The sequence below is a fragment of the Myripristis murdjan genome, chromosome 3 (assembly GCF_902150065.1).
Source record: "Myripristis murdjan chromosome 3, fMyrMur1.1, whole genome shotgun sequence".
NCBI lineage: Eukaryota > Metazoa > Chordata > Actinopteri > Holocentriformes > Holocentridae > Myripristis > Myripristis murdjan.
In genome coordinates this window covers 28,349,613-28,369,500 of record NC_043982.1, presented here as the reverse complement: position 1 = coordinate 28,369,500, position 19,888 = coordinate 28,349,613, and the positions used below count along the sequence as shown (strand labels likewise).

General features: G+C 37.6%; 1 protein-coding gene across 1 annotated transcript in view; it reads right to left on the bottom strand.

Annotated features, from left to right (window-relative positions):
• LOC115378771 (CUB and sushi domain-containing protein 1-like) overlaps positions 1–19,888 on the bottom strand; it is a 659,837-nt gene that overhangs the window by 188,670 nt on the left and 451,279 nt on the right. Inside the window, exons 13-20 of the mRNA XM_030079264.1 lie at positions 18,871–19,053; positions 18,512–18,697; positions 14,451–14,591; positions 8,940–9,061; positions 8,716–8,788; positions 5,906–6,044; positions 4,308–4,495; positions 3,925–4,113 (exon numbers count right to left, since the gene is read on the bottom strand). Coding sequence (XP_029935124.1) covers positions 3,925–4,113; positions 4,308–4,495; positions 5,906–6,044; positions 8,716–8,788; positions 8,940–9,061; positions 14,451–14,591; positions 18,512–18,697; positions 18,871–19,053 — 1,221 coding nt within the window. The remainder of the gene's footprint in view (positions 1–3,924; positions 4,114–4,307; positions 4,496–5,905; positions 6,045–8,715; positions 8,789–8,939; positions 9,062–14,450; positions 14,592–18,511; positions 18,698–18,870; positions 19,054–19,888) is intronic.

Here is a 19,888-nt window from a genome sequence, read left to right as displayed (position 1 = left end):
TTTTTCTGCATACCCATCCAGCGCTATTATATTGAGGTGCTGGGAGACAGGGCAGATCACCACAAACACACTTGAGTGACCTGTCCTGGGTGTTTCCAGAGGCACCCAGAGGGACAATGCTCACTTTTCGCTCTCAAACTTTTTGTTTAAAAGTGTAATAACTAGTAAAGGCTGGCTAAGAAGACATGAACCATTTTCCTCCAATCAGAGCAAAACTTAACATCATTTAAGTTTTTCACAGTTTGCCAACAGCTGTCATTGGATTTCAGCAACCTGTCAAAGCAGGCATGGTGCCATCAACTAATAATAAACTGCTGCAAAATCTCACCGTCACTCAAAAATGAATTATGTCGTGACAAACATATTGACGATGAGCTGAAACACAGACGATTTACTATTCAACAAACTCTGTCCATGAAAATACAGCTTGTTGAGGGTGCTAAAGCATCTCCTCCACTGACTCCCATTCAAAGCATTTGGTTTCCTTGTCAGAGAAACTAAAAGAAGGAAGCAAGGTTTTCGCTGTTATGTGTTTTAGACCTAAATGCTTTCCCTATAGAACAGCTTTGACTTTCACCCAAAGCATGCTGGAATAAGCTGCAAACCTCCCATGACCCTGAACAAAAATAACCAGGAAAAGGCAATTAATAAATCAATAAAAAAAAAACTCAGTCTCCCCAAAACATAATTAATACATAATGCTAGTCCTATGATATTCTTTTAAATGCATATCATGACATTTTACACTTTAGTTAAGCCATTCTGAAACAGTTTGCCTCCTAATGTGACAGCTGTTGGGTGATGTGGCATCCAAGGCTGAAACTGAAAATGTCACATTGTCCCTTTAAAACTGCATATGTTAGATGGTTGATACTGCGTGATAGAGCGCCTCGATGTGAATTCGCTCCCAAGTTGAAGTACTCTTGCTTTGTTATTCAAATTGGATCCTTTTCAATCGGCAGATCGGATGAGTTAGTGCTTATTCAATTCCCGTGGCGGCACAGGACATGCACAAATGCTGAATGAGAAGTGCCTGCCAATGGCCAGTTAGCATCTGTTACAGTAGAGCCCGCTGACCCACATGATAATGGCTGCTCGGCCTGGGTCACTGTGGTAGGGGTAGTGTTAGGTTTCTCTTCTTTTATCCTGACATGGGTCAGTGAAGTTATTGAGGTCAAAGATCAAAGTGACAGCTATTTGTCATTTTAATCTGTCAGTTCCCTTCAGTAACTCATTTTAAGCAGGACTGAGGGAATTTAACTTCACATTCAAAATGTAAATAAAAAATGACATTCATTGAGTAATATTACATATAAATTTTCAATAATTTATCAAGTTTTGATATGGATATGACAACATTGTCACTGCAATTTTTAATAAAAATTTTGGCCCAAAAAAAAAAAAAAAAAAAAAAAACAGAAGTTCCTCCAGCTAAATGCAAGCAGGCAAGTGCCATATTTGTCACAATCTGTCTTCCAGTGCTTTCCAATGGAGGGTCTAGTTTCAACATGTTCTGCCATGCTGGGGTGGTTTAACCAATATGGCAATCATCTAAGTAAAAAAGAAACTGTCATTTAAATCACAGAGAAGCTCCAATATTTCTACGCAGAGTGTAAAACAAATGCAACCAGTTTTGGCTCCTATTTCTTAGCCACAACATTTAGCTGAGGAAATTAAAAACTGAAGTTACAAAAAACCCTGAAAACTGAGTTAAAAAGGAACTTAATAAAAATGCAAAATTCTCTCTTCATTTTCCGAGATTAAATTTTGATCAAGATGTCTTTACTCATCATGTATTGGATCTAGCATAGCTTGTGTGACTGCTATATTCAAAAACTTTTGGAAACACACTACTGAGGTCATCTAGTCGTGCTGCTTTATATTTCCAGGATCTGATCGATGCTCTTTTAATGATTATTATTATTCATGCTTTCATTTCCTCATGGTTGGAGTGATGCAATTGTTTCTTAACAGACATGAATCAGGACACAATTCATGGACTCCAAGTTTTAGAGAAAGTACTAGTTAGGCTCTTAACAAAAAACAAGAAAGGTGAAACACATTACCCAATTTTAATGTCCCTAAAGTGGCTGCCAGGTTGTTTTAGCACTGATTTTAAGATTTTACTTCACTAGCACTTCATGGCCTGGCCCCTGAATATATCTGAACTGTGGCCCCCTCACTAGCCGGTGTGCAGCCTGCGATCCTCAGGCAGGAACCTGCTGACTGTTCCCATGCCACGTTTTCAGACTAAAGGGACCAACTCTTTGCTGTTAGACCACCTCAGCTTGCTAAGTCAGTTTTGTAATTTAAATTGCTGCTGGAAATTCATTTTAATGTTATAATGTTATTTTAGCTGTTGTCCTGTGGTGTATTGTATAGGTTTATGCTACTGACTCTGCAGGCTTGCACTCATTTTCGGTCTGTCTGTTGGTCTGTTTAAAGCTAGCTCTGTGGTACTCAGCTTTCTTAACCAGCCTCAAGGGGAAGTAAATGCTTCGTCTCTGAAAAGGAGTAACAGAGTGGCAACACTGGTCTGTTGTGCATAACCGTATATTTAATTTATGTAATTTATGTAATCTCTCTCATCTGTTGTCCAGACAGGGCTGATGATGTGTTTGTCTCTGTCAGATTTCCATTTTGCAAGGAAAACAAAAAATCAAGTGAGTTGAACCTCTCCTGCACAGACAGATTTGTCACCATCCGTTTAATGAGGCCAATAAGAACTGAGCAAATGTTTATAATTAAGTTTTTAATTATTATAATTATAATTAGAGTTTTTGGCTGCTATTAACAATAGCAAGCAGAGTGGGTCCCTGTACAACAACAGAAACACTTATCTGTTGGTCCTCAAGCACACATGTGAGTACGTATGAGCCAGCCACAAGCACAGAAGTGACACAGTATTGTGCAGAGAGGGAGGCATTAGGGCCCACACAAGACTCCAGGTTGTTTTTCCTTTCTGCTCACTCAATAATCACATCAGCAAAAGAGAGAGAAACCATGAATTTGGAAGAGCAAAGAAAGGAAATCCTGATCATATGCTGAGCGGAGACAGCTGGTGGATAAAAGGTGACACCAAATTAATTTTGGAGAAGCACCTTTTAATGATGCAGACATTGCATTCTTCTAACTCTCCTGGCAAGACAGCTTGCTAACTTGTCTAGCTAATAGAAAAAAAAATCTTATATTGCAGTGGAAATTCTACCAGATGATGTGCAAATTGGTGAAGTAGCTGATACGGTTACCAGAAATGCCTCCAACTTAGACTGTCAATCAAAACAAAGGAGTGGGAGTTTCCTCTCCAAGCTGCTGCATTGAGAGCCAGATGTGAACATTAAAAATGAAGTCTTTCCAAACATCTTTGCAGGCTATGAATTTACATAGGGGTCAAACAACATACTTCATGGCTATAAGAGTAAAATGATGAATGTAAACTAATCCACTTTGTTTACATGGGAGCCTTGTTCATATTTAATGCAATGCTGTTTTTGCACAGCTCATCATTAAGGGATTACAAAAACAAAGACAAAAAGGAAAAGTCCGGCCAAAAAATAACTTGATGAACATAAATCGAAACTGTGTCCATTTTCTGACAGACCCGCGTGGCCACGCCCTCAAAGTGAGACTGCCATTGGAGCCATGAGATACAAGACATGGTAGGTTGCAACAAGAGACTCTCACTGTTTTTAATGAATAATGCAAACAATGCTAATGTTAGGACTACAGTACAAGGCTGTTTTTTGTTTTTTCTATGCTATTCATCTCCAGTCTATATTACTCCAGGGAATAAAGTTTCATCCCTTGAGATGTGTGTATGTGGTTTGAGCTGCTGTTGTGCATCGTAAAGGAGGTGAAAAGGGAGGCGAGAGATAGGAAAGAGATGACAGAAAGAATCATACAAACAAATAAACAAACTCTTACCATCACAACTTGGAAGAGCATGACTCCACTGATGATTCCGCTCACACACGATTGGCTCCTGGTCGCTGAGCGTGTATCCAGGATCACAAGTGAACGAAACTCGAGAACCAATGGCAAAGCTGCTGCCATGGCGACGACCATTGACTGGTATTCCAGGGTCAAGACATGAGTCTGACTCCATCATCACACCTGAAAAACAAACACACACTGAAGAGTCAGGAGGGGCCATGAGTGTGTATTCGCATGCATGTGTGCATGTGTATTTAAACCTCATATTTTTTTTTGTGTATTGAGCCAAAACATCAAATAACTCTATTATCTAACTGTTTACGTCTCTATTAGTCATCTCTATTAGTTAGTCTGCATCAGTCACTCAGTCTTACTTTCATATCTGATGCTGAAACCTGCTGCAGAGCGGCTGTTGTCAGTAGTGAACAACAGGAACAGGAAGTTGGAGGTGGAAATCAGGAAATGAGGTGCTTGGGTCCCATGGTATTCACCAATCAGAGGAGAGGAGGCAGAGGGGCCATCCCTGATTTCCAGTGTGTCATAGTTGACCTCAGTCTGGAACCTAGACAGACACAAACACAACAACACAGAGACACAAGGACAGACCCACACAAACATTTATCTGGCTATTTCAATTTGCTAATGGAATGTAACTAACATCAAACATATCTTTCCAGTTTGTGGCAAATGCTAATACTGTGTAGAGAGTAGACTAAAGACTTGGCAGCAATATTCATTTTGTCACCATGAGATATTAGTCACCCATATTTTAAACAGTACAGATGTGAAAAAATGGGCATCTGGACTGGACTGAAAATCTGGAGGGAAAAAAGATAATAATACGGAGGCTGAATCTAAAACTGCTGCCAAAATTACCATGGATAGTGAAAAGATGTGCATCACCCAAGGCCTTTTTCAGACTGCCAGCCCAAATCTGTTTTTTGTCATACCCAGACTGCATCCAGATTGATTTTAGAGAGTCTGGACAGCCAAAAACCACATGAAATCAGATCCAAACCACATTTGTAGGTGGTTTGAAATTCGACTCCGATTGCATTTCTTCAGATCCATCTCAGTCCAGATGCTCTGGTCACTCAAATCAGATGTGAAACTTTACTGTCAGACAACGCCACACACAGCGCCAACATCAAATCCAGAGTGACAGAGGTGCATCAGAGTGGCTGAGCAGAATCTGTGCCGCTACTAGCAGAGCGGTATGGAGGACAACACCGAGAACAACAGACACTGAAATAAACTGTGGCATTTTGAGGGGAGGCTTCCGTACATTTCTCATGCTTCTGCATAGCAAAGCCGCATCACCAGCAGATGTACACAGCTACTGACGCCTATGTTGTTCCCACAGTAATCCATGCAGATAGGTTGGTAACGTCTGGACATTCAAATCCAATCTAATCACTTTCAAATAACAGCGCAGACAGTCTGTCTTATAGATTTGATTTGAGAAACAAATCTGATTTGCCAGCAGAACAAAGGCCAAATGTTTCAGCTCTAGGCACCGCAAATAGACCAGTAACAGACTGAATCCAACATGTGAACCAATATGCTGACAAGCCACCTAGATAACAGACTCAATGGCACACATCCTGCCTCCATATTTAAATGACTGACCACTTAAATAACTGAAAAACTACAAGCCTAATTAACTGGCTTAACTTAAACTTATCCTGCCTAACTACATTCCTACCTGACTAAATAACTTGCTAACTGACCAAGCAACTGCCAACAATAACCATCCGACATCTAACTGACAACATGAATAGCAAGTATTATTTATTTATTTATTTAGTAATGTAATCTTTGGCTGTGAATTCGGCCCCACCAAAGAAAAGTCAAATTTCAGCTACAACAAATTCAGGCTATGCTGCATCTACTTTTGCCGAAAAATGTAAATGTGACTGACCGACTTAGCAAACAAACTGACTGTTTATGTCCTTATAACTCAATAACTTACCTGTCGAAGTGTATCTTCACAGCATGCTCTGGTTGTGCTTCAATCACCCACTCGCAGCTGAGGGAATCTCTGTAGAAAGACGGCCAACCCGGGGACAGCAGCACGCCTGTGGGTGCTGTAAGGTGGCCGCCACAAGGAGCTACACAGAGATAAAGAGAGCCACACATGCAACCAGAAAGCGAAAAATAAATATTTCTTCCAATTGCATTATAATATGAACACAGCTGCCACTTCCTCTGGCTGGCACATTGTTGGCTTAATTTAGTTTAGCTTTCTACTCTTGATTTCATGCAAATTTTTTTTTTGTTGTTGTTTTTTTTTTTTTTTTTTTTTTTTTTTTTTTTTACAAAATTTGTCTTAAAGCTTACAACTTTACCAACTACACCAATAAAACTAAAATACCCAGTCTCAGGAACGTAATTATAACCCTGTTTATTGCAGTTCTTATTACTGTACTGCAGTAGCAGTGGATGTTGGTCAAATGTTACTGCCAGACCCTGTAGTAGTCCATTATGTTTGACTGGATCAACAATATGTGTATATTAGTCATTGCACTGCAGAGCTTTTTCCAGTTTCATCTTGCCTAACTGACCGGAAAGCACAACTGAAATGATAATGAATATAGTTTAAATTTTTCATGATGGAAGGGCAAACAGTGATGGATTTTGATCTCTGCTCTAGAGCAGCTGTGACCACAGAGTTTTTCACAAAGTTTCTTTTCGTCTGATTTTGTGATTTCAGACATTTCATCAGAATTAACCACCGCCACTGGCACCAGGACAAGTGGAAAGGTGTAAGCGGAAAAAAAAAAACACAATCAACCTTCACATGTCATCTCTATTCAAGCAGTTAATAAACTCTGAATGTGTGTAAATCTTGCATGTAGTATGCAAGAGGACTCCTCTTTGCAACATGTTTGTGATCAGGATCCCCCACTTTTGCCTATGAAAATGGAAATTCTTACTCTGTTATTAGAATTTTTTATTATTGTAAAACTGTATTGTCTTTAAATAAAAAGTCTTATTATAATTATAATAAATCTTATTATTCAACAGGTGAAGAGAATCTAATGCATTGTTGTTCTTTGGATTAACGGCAAGCCTGGTCTCATTCAAAACACTTCACAAGCATAATCTAGTAAATCACTGTAAAAACATTCTACAATAACGCTGTATTGTGAGATATTTGCAACAATTTTACAACAGATAACTGACAACATTTTTGCCTGGTGTTAACTGTAAATTCAGCCTTGCAACCCTTGAGTTTACAACGTGCACTGTATCCACTGCTTTTTGTACAGCACAGAGTTTACAGTAGCTTATGTTCAAGAAAGCAGTCTCACCAATACTCTAAAGTCACCTCTATATTCACCCTTTTGATTGCTCAAATAACTTCAGACCTTGAATAAGCAAAAGAAAGTCATCTTACTTTCTTCCCTTCACTTTCCCCCACTGTTGTTCACACACGGTGTGATATTTGAATGGGATCCACCAGAGTAAGTCATTCTGCAAACTGAAGCATAATTATCCATCCCAATCCAAGGGGATGGGTGCTATTTTTCCACATCCAACATTTAATAAGGCAACAACTTGCTTGAATTTAATTGTCTGCTCTATTCCATTTATTAACAACAGGCAGCACTCGCTAATATCATTTAGACAATGCAATCAAGATAGAAAGGGTATAAAAAAGATGTGGATGAGCACATGCTGATGGCTGTCAGTCGCTTTCAAACTGTGTTGGAATAATGACACATCCTTATTATTACTTCCCAGTTAGCTTATCTGCATGCCATGGATGCATCTTTCTGTATCAGTTACTGTACGTAATGAATGCATCTCCCTGACTGAGTTTCAGCAGAACTTGTGCCAATCCCATTTAAGATTAACTCTGAGAGTGAGATGATATGTGTGTATATACTGTGGGCTGAATAATACAGCAGAGAGGTTGCAGGCTAAAGCAATTAGAGGACATGTATGCATTATCTGAGGTGCACATGCATGCTTTAGCCATGGCAGCAAGGGAAATCCAGATTAAATCTTACCTACAAAATAATTCAGTCCACATGCAACTTCAGCATTATAAGGTGAAACATTACATGCACCTGCCTATTGCTTGTGCATTACACAGCAGTGACAAAATTCACAAAAGGGCAACTAAGGTGCCAACTATTTTAACACGACATCTTGGGTTTGAAAGCAGCCTGGAACATTTGCTGCATGTCAAATCCCCTCTCTCCCATCATTTCTGTCCCTCTCACTGTGAAATGTCTAATAAAGCAGAAATGCTGAAGACATAGCCTTTAAAAAGCAGGCAGTTCCCCAGAAATGCAGTGGGTGCTGGGGGGCATGGTGCTCCCCAGAGGCGGAATTTTTGAAAATCTGCTTTTAAAAACTAATTTCTGGTGTGCTTTGCACAGTGGCATGTACACACCCTTTCAAGGGGGAAAATGCAATATACTTGCATTTCTAACCTCTCACTGAGATTAAAATGTAATCCAATCTAAAAAATTACAGGCATAAAATGAAATGCAATACGAAATTGAGCAACTTTGAAATATCAAATAGGATCCTACCAAAGTGGTTTCTTTGCTTAGCAAGATAGTTTCCATTTCCATTTAAGAGAAACAAAGAGAAAATATGTTTCTTTACAAGTGTGTGTTAATGATGCACTATTAGAATCTCCATTTGATGTTTCAGTCTAAAAAGGGCACCTGGGAGAAAAACGGCAGGGGAAAATGCTCGTCCTTTGCACCCCTGTGATACATAATTTCTGTGTGTGTGTGTGTGTGTGTGTGTGTGTGTGTGTACCTTCACAGCGTGGTACTGCAGCTGACCAGACAACATTTCCCTCTTGGATAATGCAAGTGACCTGGTCTGACCCCTAGATGACAACAGTTCTTATGTTAATAAATCTTAATTATTTTACCATTTTTGTTAATAAATACACAAATACTACAATTAATAATAACAATAATAATAATAATAATAATAATTACTATTATTATAAGTCATTTTAAACACATAACTGTTACCTGTGTCCTAATGAATCCTTGATCGCAGCGAAATGCCACAGAGCTGCCCAGCTGAAACTGGTCTCCAAACCTCTGACCATTAACAGGAACTCCGGGGTCATGACATTCATTCTGACCAAATGCTAGAGAAAAAGAATTTTTAAAAAAAAGTCAACAAAAGGAGAAAGAACAATCCAGGTTTGACTACATACATATCTTATACATGGCAATATATTAATTGATTATGTAGAACAGAGCAAACTGTTTTAGACACCAAAAGAGCTGCGAGAGAATATCCAAGCAGAAATTACTATAAATAGTCAAATACTCAAGCATGTTTCTACAGTTTAGCCTCATCTTTCTGTTTGTATTTCTGTAGTTTTGTTCAGAATACATGTGGTACAAGTTTCTTATTTTGAACAAAATGTGTGCTGGCCTTGTTTCAGTGTGTAGTGTGTATTTAATTAATTTCTGCAATATACTTAGTTAGTGTTAAAAAGTAAAAAGCGGCATTGAAAATGTTTGGCAGGGAAGAAGTTTGAAAACCACCCCTGTATTACTCTGAGTGTGACATCTCCCCTGATATGGAAATATGGGATTGGAATCATCTTCTCGTGGATTCGACCCTGTCATGTTTAGCTTATATGACACCCATTCCGGAGATTAACCTGATCCCACCCAGAGCACACACCCAGCGAGTGGACACGTCCCAGGTTGATTAGCGGCTGATGGAAAGGAAATAAGAGCTGGGAGAGAAAATGTGGAGGGGAGAAGGATGCACATACACACATATGCATGTATGAATGCAAACACATCCACGCTCAAATGCACACGTGCAGATAAGCAAAAATGTCCACACACACACAAAAAAAAAATAACACACATGCGTTAACACACACTTACAAAGGCAATTATACACACGGAGAACATCCATGTTCACAAACACACACACACGTTTCAAATGATACGTGCTTGGCAGACTGAGAGGTTGGAATAGAAAAATATGCGAGGAGAGACACATAAATAAGTGACAGTGTGCACACATACATGCCAGCACGCATACATAAATTCAGGGAGGAGGAGGGAGAAGAGACAAATGTAAAAGAGCAAAAGATGGGAGAAGAGATGAAATGGAGGAACTGGACATTTAAGGAGACAAGAGGAAAGAGATGAAGGGAAGACAAAGAAGATAGAAGAGAAAATCTGAGTGGAGATGAGAAAATATGAGAAGAGACAAGGAAAAAAAGGTGAGGGGGCTGGGCGTCTGTGACAGCAACAGTAACAAGAGGCAACAATCCTCAAAACTCATTTCAGCTTGAACACTCAATGCAATTCCCTCACAGAGGAGAATGTGTGTGTGTGTGTGTGTGTATGTGTGTGTGTGTGTGTGTCAGAGAGAGACAGAATTAAAAAGTGTGTAAGATGAAAGACGGTGTGTGCACAGGGTCAGGGTAGAGGGAAACAAAGTAGGACAAAGAGTCAGTGAAAAGAGGGAAAGAGAGAAAGAAAGAAAGAAAGAAAGAAAGAAAGAAAGAAAGAAAGAAAGAAAGAAAGAAACAAACAAACAAACAAACAAAGAAAAAAAGACTACCTCTTTGCTTCACACCAGTATGTTTTTTTTTTTGTTTTGATTTGTTTTTGCTTTTGTTTTTTGTTTGTTTTTTGTTTTTTTGGAAAATTTGTTAAAGTTTTGAATGCAAACCCAATCAGAAGAAGGTCCATTCATCATAGATCAAACACAAAGAATTTTAAAATTTACCTACTCATACAAATATGCATTAAATAAACATCATAAAAATGATTTTGGAATGATAAAGTTTCAACACACTGAATAAATGATAAAATAATGCTAAAAACTTTATTACTGGAGAATAAAAAAGTCATCTAATCAAGAGTAGCCACTATCAGATGCAAATTACTTTCTCACTTTCCATTTCCAGTAATGAGTCTTTTTTCACACTATTCAGGTTTTCAGCAATTTTCCCTGCTGACTTAAATTACTTTTGTAGTGTCATATTAAAATTTAGCACAGATGTAAATGTGTCAAAAATGATTTTATTGAACATATTTATTATATATGTGTGATAAAAAAAATACATTGCTTTAAATGTTATATAAATGTTATACACAATTTACTTGGTCACTGCTGTTATACGGAAATCTCATCAGAATAACACTAAAGACTACTGACTGAAAAAAAAAAAAACATCAAATACAAAATATTTCACATGTTTTGGAATTGTACACGTGTACATTTTTGAGTTTGGGAGGCAACAGAATCCAGAACAAACAAAAAAGCATGTTCATTTCTCTGGTGAGTTGGATTCATCTCCCGATTTGTTTTTCAGACTCTCATTGTGGCAGTCAGTAAGGTTATATTGTTATTCTCTGATGTTAGGATGGTATCAGACTAGAAACTCTCATTGCACTGGGTTATGACCTCTTCTTTTAAGACGTTACAGTAAAGAGCGCCATCTTATTTCTTCAGTTTGGCATCACAGCTTCATGAAATTTGCCGTAACAAGAGATAATTCTGTAACCTCGATTTTTGTGTTGTGGACTGAAATTGCATGAATACTATATGCTCGTCCACCATGAAAGGATTATCTGACAATACCACAAGCAGGACACGGCATTTCACCTGTTGATCGTGTGAACAGATTAGGTTAGGTTGGCTTTAGGCAAGTAAGACAACTTTGTATAAGTTTGCTATGAGCTGGGAACTGAACGCTGGTTGTCAAAGTTGAAGACAAAGGACACTCAATGTCAAAATGTATTTGTGTGTTTCCTTATGAAGCCCACTCATGAACTCCCAGGTAATCAGGCTGCTCTAGTTAACTGATGGCACATACGCCTGCTTGTGTTTTAGCACCAGACAGAAACATTCCCATATCAGAATAATATGAAATTAGATCACAAAAGCAGCAATTACCCTGAACACTTATTTTTCATAGCCTTGAGTGATTATTTAGCCTATGTTACATTTTAGGGACTTGGAGGCATTTGAAGCAATATTAAACTAAATATTTACACACCGTTCCCATAAAGCCTGCAGCATTTGATAGAATTTTTTCTTAAATTAAATAATAATAATAATAATAATAATAATAAATTAATGCAATTTTCTTTTTGTTTGCAAGTCATGTTTGGCTCCTGACTCATAATTTTATAAACACCACTCTAAGCATGTAAAGTGGACAACTGGCTGTCTCACTGCTCATATGTTGTGTTTACAGATTCTAACGTTTCTAATATAAACAGATGCAACTATGCCCACAGCAACACGTATCAGCATTCATTTATGCATTCAAATGTTAATAGACCAAATTACTGAAACAGCTCAAAGATCCTTGAGCTTTCTAAAGTCCCAATACAGCATTAATAGGAGCAGAGATATTCTAATTACACTCTTGAAAAGCACCGTTGTCAACGAAGGTGTGGCTGTAGTTTCAGCAAACATCTTTGGTTATAATTTCACAAAAACATTGATGTTTAACTATACATTATTATACATTATTATTATTATTATTATTATTATTATAGTTGTTGTACTTATTTATCTTATCTTTATATTTTTACTTATTTGTTTTTCTGTTGGTTTGTTTTCCAACATTACATCTGTGCAAAAGTATGTATGTAGTATGTAAAAGTTTTGTATTCACCTCAGTCTATTTACGCCGCAACTTCAATACAGGGTTTACAGAAGCCCAAATATATATCTGTTTAAAGATGCATGCAGTATAAAGTAGGGTTTGCCTTTTGAAAAGTTTGTCAGCGAAAAAAAAAAAAAAAGACTACAAAGGCATATTTTTTTGTTTTCCAGAGTGTATCGACGCTTTTGTTTGTGTTTGGATTAGGGCAGCAAAATTTGTTTGTGTTGGGATTAGAGATAGGGCTTTTATTAAATATACTGTGGTGCTGAGGAGAGAAAAACACATTTAGCATTTTCACTTGTCAAATGTCACCTCTCAAGGGAGAGTCAGAGACAAGGTCATCTGGGAGTAACTGTGTGAAATGGTGCAAAACGCATGGAAATCACAGAGAATTAACAAAACCAGCCAGGCAGAACAAGTCAGAGCAGATGAATATACAGGCCACAGTAGTCAGGTTCAGAGCCAACAATGAGTCAGGCTTAACTAGGCGAGCAAAAGTAAGACATGAAAGGAGATGATCAGTCAAGCAGAGCTAGTCAACCTCAATGCACAATGAGTACAATCATTGAAGCAGAGCTAGTCAAACTCAGGCCAGACGAAGAGAATGTTACCAATTTATGAGGACATCACGAGCATCATTCTGTTTCAGTTTGTGTATAATGAACCTCCCGAGCCACGGTTCAAGTTTATACCACATTTCACATTTTTACATATGAATGCACTGTAATGGATATTACTGACTTGGCAGCTAAGTAGATGCTTCAACTTAGCATCTGAACTGCTGAATATTGTATTCACTCAAACCAAGGGGTGCATTTTGCTTGCTACATTTTAGGGCACAATTGTAGAATCTATAGTATGTGACGAATTAAAAACACAAATGTAGACCCTTAAAAGAAGAATTAAATATACTCTTACATACTGTTAAATATTAATCTGTCGCGTTCAGCGCATTCCAGGGGTGATTTTGTAATCAACTTTTCTGTCCTTTTTTTTTTTTTTTTTTTTTTTTTTTTAGTATGAATCCACTTCCTCTTGGCTTGTTTACCTTGATTAGTAATTTCCAACATGCATTATGGTCTATTGATGCTACTGTTGCTAAAGAAGTTGTTGTCTCAATTTGCTGATGAGTGATACATTTTGAATGACTGGACACCTGATATTTAGTATTGGTGTTTTAGATACCTAAAAAAATGTCTGGTCTTTAACTGCAATGTAGCTGCACTTTAAAGGCAGAATGAGCAGGATTTTCCGAAAAAAAAACAATGTGTAGACTGATAATAATAATCTCTTTAATTCATCACTTATGACCCACTAGAAGTGTGTGGCAGTGTATGTATCTGCACAGACACTGCCCACTGCCTGGATTTTCTTGTTTTCTTGTGACTCTTCTGAGCGTTAGCCTTTGAGCAGTGGGTGTGCGGCTCCCAGGCAATAAGAGCGCATAGTGCCAGATCGATAACATGACATCCAATAGGAAAAAACCAAAATCACGGACCATCAAGCGGACACAACGTCCACATCAAGAGTGATTCTGAGGTCAACCTTCACCCACTGAAGAGCACTCAAGGAGAGGATGAAGAGTAACGCCACATTAGCCTGTTTCCTGTTGGACAGATAAGTACCGGCAGGCTATTTTTTTCCCCCTAGGATAGCGATGTTACATTTTAAACTAAACTAAACCAGACTGTAATGCCTGCGATCTGAGGATCATGAATATTACAGTAGTAAAAAAATTCTTTATTTTGACCTCCTTGATGAAATTGCTCATATGAAATGTTTTTAAGTTTTAAATCAATACTGAGTAGCAAAAGAGATAGATAGATAGATAGATAGATAGATAGATAGATAGATAGATAGATAGATAGATAGAACATACTAGTGTAGCTGATGTTGAACCCTTTCCCAGTGTTCGAGTGATCAGACTGGAACTCCAGCCTCATGATGTGCCCGTTCGAGGCGATCTGCGACGGGACGTCTTTACCAGAGAATGTTCCAAATGTGGTTGGCTCAGATAAACCTGCAGAAAGACAAAGTTAAGAAAAAAAAAATACTGCAATTAAAAGACATGAGATTAGGATATTTTCTCCAATGCTATTCTGCTTGGATGACATTATGATGACACTTCAAAGGATGAGGACTTCTGTAAAGAAAAATTCTAAATACCTTAAGAAATGTATTAAATGTTTTATCTAGTACAGTTAACAGTTACTGTTTTTGTGTGATATTCTACTGATCGAGCCAAGGTTAGGAAAACAGACGCACTAGTATCAATTTACACATCTTAGTTTAAGTTGATAATCATGGCATACTAAAAATTACACATCACCATGGTAAGTAGATGATCATTGGATCAACGGATTATTAATGATGAAAAATGTTATGTAATGGCTATACTTTACCAATGCTACCTTGTTTTAAACAATCTAAATTTCTTTTTTTTCCACTTTGAACTTTGAATTTTTGGAACCCACAAACTTGAAGTCAATTAAGCTGTACAGAGACTGAGTTGCAGGGCGCACACAGCCTCTTCCTATATCCTAGTGCTTCAGCAACGAATAGCCTTTCACTTATTCAGTATTGCATTATTAACCAAGAGACTTGCCTACTTGGAGAGGAGAAAGATTCAGTATCACAGTAATAGCAAACAAAGAGCTTGAATTGCCTAATCTGAACGTAGAGATTGCAACAAAACACTTAAATCTGTGGTTAAATAAAGCTGTGGTAATGATGATCATCATGAGTGAATAATGACTTTATCATCAGAAGTATGGCTAATATCCTTTAAATATCATTCAGAGTCACTACTCTTTTTGCTGTTAAAATTTATAAGCCTCCTATATTCAATTTTGAAATTAATTCAAGTTGCTATCTATAATTCACTCTGACCATGACCATGACTGGCTTACTGTAGTGTGTGATTTTAACCTTCACATGGATATCCCTACAGACTCAGTTGTGAAGGTGAGGAATTTTTCAACCTGTTGCATGCTATGAATTCCATACATCATGTAACTGAGTTGATAACCTTGACCATGTTCTTTCTTGGGGACTAGCTATTGCTGTCACCAGTTATGGACTTGGCCATTTTTTATTATCTGTGTATTCTTAACTGTTTAACTGTCATGCAACAAACATAGAGTTATACATAATGAAAAACATGTGAACCCCAATGTGGCTGCAAATTTTATGTTAATTTTTAAGAATAATATTTATCTTAGTTCTCCAAACCAGGTACCCACTTGTGACAATGCAGAGAAAATCAAAGCCGCAAGCTGATTTTGATATATTAGAAGTCCAGTTAAAGCAAGTCTTTTACAGGCATATTTGTTTGTATTTGTACTTGAAACAGCCCTTGCATGACAACCCTTGTTTCCAGTGATGAATTTAGTCATTAGCAGTCTTCTGATGACCCTGAGCTCATGAATGTATGCTCAAGAATGCAGTGTAATTATCTTGCTAAATTCATTAACAACAAGACAATCAGTAGCAGAATATATTCACTAGCCACAATTCAGATCGCACTGCCACTTGCACAGTGGCGTCTTCCCATCAGCATTCATGGACACTGTAGATAGACCATGGTTTTGATAATCTTCCAACTTATGTTTCTGAAACATAAATTGGTTCTGAAAATAATTGACACATTTGTCTAAACTGTTATCTTCCTTGTGCACAGCATTTTAAAGAAATTTCAGTCTGATTTTCAAGACAAGCACAACACTGGAGACAGCTCTGGTGAAAATAGCTAATGACCTTAAAATCCTGTAAGTATATCCATGTGAAAATATCTACGCAGGTAGTACTAATAAATCTTACGGTTGCCACTCGAGTACACCACTTCATCCTCACTGACAGACTTGGAAGTGGGCTCAGTCTTAATCTCATTCTTAAACTGTTTGAAATCCTTCTTAACAGACTTAAATTACATTGTATCTTTATGTGCCTTATCATTATAGAGTCGTACTTGCGTCGTACCTCAGGGGTCCATCCTTGGACCAATACTATTTAGCTTGCGCATGCTTCCGACTGATTTTATTACTGATTTTATATTATATTCTATTTTTTACTGTGTATAGTCTTTATTGTATATATTTTGCATTTATTCTATTTGATCTATCTGCTTTATATTGTACAGTGTGTTTTTTATGTTTCTACTGATGCTGCTGTAACATAATAACTTCCCAGTTTGGGATCAATAAAGTAAATCTAATCTAATCTAATTACAAGTTTGGCTTTCACCATCATTCTTATGTGGATGATACACAATTATTCATTTCTCTTCAGCCAGATGATTATTGACTGTCTGGTTGACTGTATGAGTGACATTTATATTTGGATGGGGCATAACTTCCTTTAACTTGATAACGGCAAGGTTGCCTTGGTGGCTCACCTGGTAGAACATGTACAACATTAGTGCTTAGTCCTTGACACAGCAGCCCAGAGTTTTGATTTTGCCACAGACCCTTTGCTGCAAGTCATGTCCTCTCTTTGCCTATCTGATTTCACTGGCCTATCTAATAAACAATAAAATAAATCAATTTTTAAAAAATCTAAAAGAAAAAAAAATAACTAAAGGCAATTTCTCACTTATGTTCACCATAAACTACATTACATGCAAAGACCCTAAAGGTTACTCTTGACAGTTAAGTTAATTTTAAGATCTAGGTTATAAATACCACCAAACCAGTCTTCTATTAGTTAAAGAACATTGCTAAAGCCAGACCTATTTATCAGTGAGAGAAAATGAAATATTGATGTACTCATGTATCACCAGTGACCTTGATTATGGCAATGGAGTGCTGACAGTGAAAAAGAACTGGCCAGTTTCAGCTAGTTCAAAACGCTGCTGCCAGGATTTTTCGTACAAGCAAGTATGTGCATGTTTCTCCAGTTTTACAATCTCTCCACTGGTAACAAATTAGTTTTTAAAGGATTTTAAAGTGCTTTTACTGTTTTATTATTTCTTTTTATTTATTTTATTATTCCATGTACTTACTCATTATATTTATTAGAGGGATAGCAAAGATATTTATGATATTTATATAAGTTTTACCAAACTCTGTAGCAGCACAATAGGGACATCAGTAATGAACTATACTGATATAATAACACAGATTATAATTTATCCCAAAGTGTCCTCTGGATCCATTTAAGTTATCGGGCCCTTTCAAAAACACTTTCACAACACACAGCTATTTGAAGATTGCTACCCATCTTGTTGCCAGCATTTTTTTTCTCCCATTGTTTGACTTGAATCGACAGTGAACATGCTCCTTTATACGCTGAGTAAGTTTCATGTAAATTTCAGTTCCCATTAGATAAATCAAAGAGACATGATTGTCAATCAGAGAATAAGGATTTTTCTTAATTTCTGAAAACAGACACATGAGGTTTTCATCTGACAGCAGTAATTTATCACCAAGCAGAACAGACTGGAAGACTTTCAAGCAGCAACTTCAGCATCACTTCACCCAGCACTAACAGCTTTGCAATTTTCAAAAAGCCTCTACAAAAATCTCTGCACTGGGACGGCCAGCCAATTAAATTTACCTTCATCTTTAATGACCAGCCAGTCAAACCAGGATCTTACTCATTTCAGTTAAAGTCCATAATTTTCTTTTATTACAACAGGCAACAAAGCTCTAATTTCCCAGTGTGCTGTTTGTACAGTGCACATTTAAGTAGATGGTAAATGTCAAAATAATTAAGACAATATAATCAACAATCAACCCATAAACAAAATCCAATCTAAATTTCCCCTTTTCCCACTAATCCACAACAAATTGAGGAGTTTTGTCCTGATATACAGACTACATCTTTACATTTTTGGGAGATAGAAAATGATGAACTTCTGCCCCAAAATGGACATACATTGGTTTGTAAATGAACAGTGCAAACACTCTCAAAAAAGACAGTGACATATTTAGGTATAACTACCTTCATCCTTGACCACCAGCCAGTCAAACTGTGGTTCTAGTTCAAAGTCAGAGAAGAGGAGATGAATGCGACTCCCTGGTTCAGAGATAATCAACCACACACAGTTGAGGTTGTTGCCATACTCCTCTGGGTAGTTAGGGGACAATATAGTCCCCGATGGAGCCGTGAAGTTGAAGAAACACGAAACTAGGAGGAGCAAAGGAGATAGATAGATAGATAGAGTCAGAAGAAGAGTAACAGAGAGAGGGGGAAAGCAAGAGAGAAGGTAAGAGAGACACCATAGTGTAAGAACAGGAAAAACAATACTGAAAAAGAATACAAAATGAACAGGAACAAAAAAAGGTGTTGTGCAGACTTACAGACACAGCTTGGTTTATTGCCAGACCACTGGTTGTTGTGCTGGCAAGTGATACTCCTCTCTCCCACCAGTTCAAAAGCCGACTGGCAAGAGAAGGTCAGCACGTCGCCATGGAGAAAACGATCACCGTTGCGACGTCCAAATGCTGGAACCCCAGGATCCCCACAGCCTCCTCGATCGATCTCTGTAGCACATATACACATATAGAGTCAACCATGTTTTCAAGCGGAAAATTAATTTGACAAAGTGGCATCAAGACGCACCCAGACAGGTGGAGTTATGTGACAAAAACATGCAAGTAAGCTTTCACAACTTACATAAACTTATGTTTAAATAGGGAACCAAATCTGAACATTCATTTTGTTGATTTGTCGTGATGTTAGTTATGTTGACTCTGATATATTTAGCTGTCTCCCACTGTTGCCAATGGAAACTGGACTGAGACTTTTCAAACCCCCTGGTGACTTCCTTTCTCAAAACCAACTACTGACAAATCAAGTCACTTTTAAGACTCATCAGGGAAAAAGCTAAAATGTTGATTTCCAAAGCATTTGGCAACAAATTGGTACGACTAATGCTGATGCACATATATTTGTACTATTTGCTTGTCTATTCCAAACAGTTTGATCACAGTGTGGCCCAGCAGGAGCGTCTGTCAGATGATCCTCACTCTCTCTACAGCCACAACACACAGGCTTCCAGCTCACTGGAGGGTCACTGTCAAATTAGCTTGCGATGTCATCTCTCTGAGCAGCCACTGACTACTTTCCTTGGAAGAGATTTGGCAGCACTGCTGTTTCCATTCTCAACAGGTTGGAAAAATGGAAGAACTAATAACTTTAAAAGGGAATATTATTGCTATGTTACTTTTTTAAGAAATGAATACATCATTTTCCAAATACCCCTCTCACAGCTGTTATGACTAACATATGCTGCTATGTGTTGAAAATATTTAATAAGGCAGGTCACACAGACACACATACAGTATATTATGGTTACAATTTATTTACCCTCTTCCT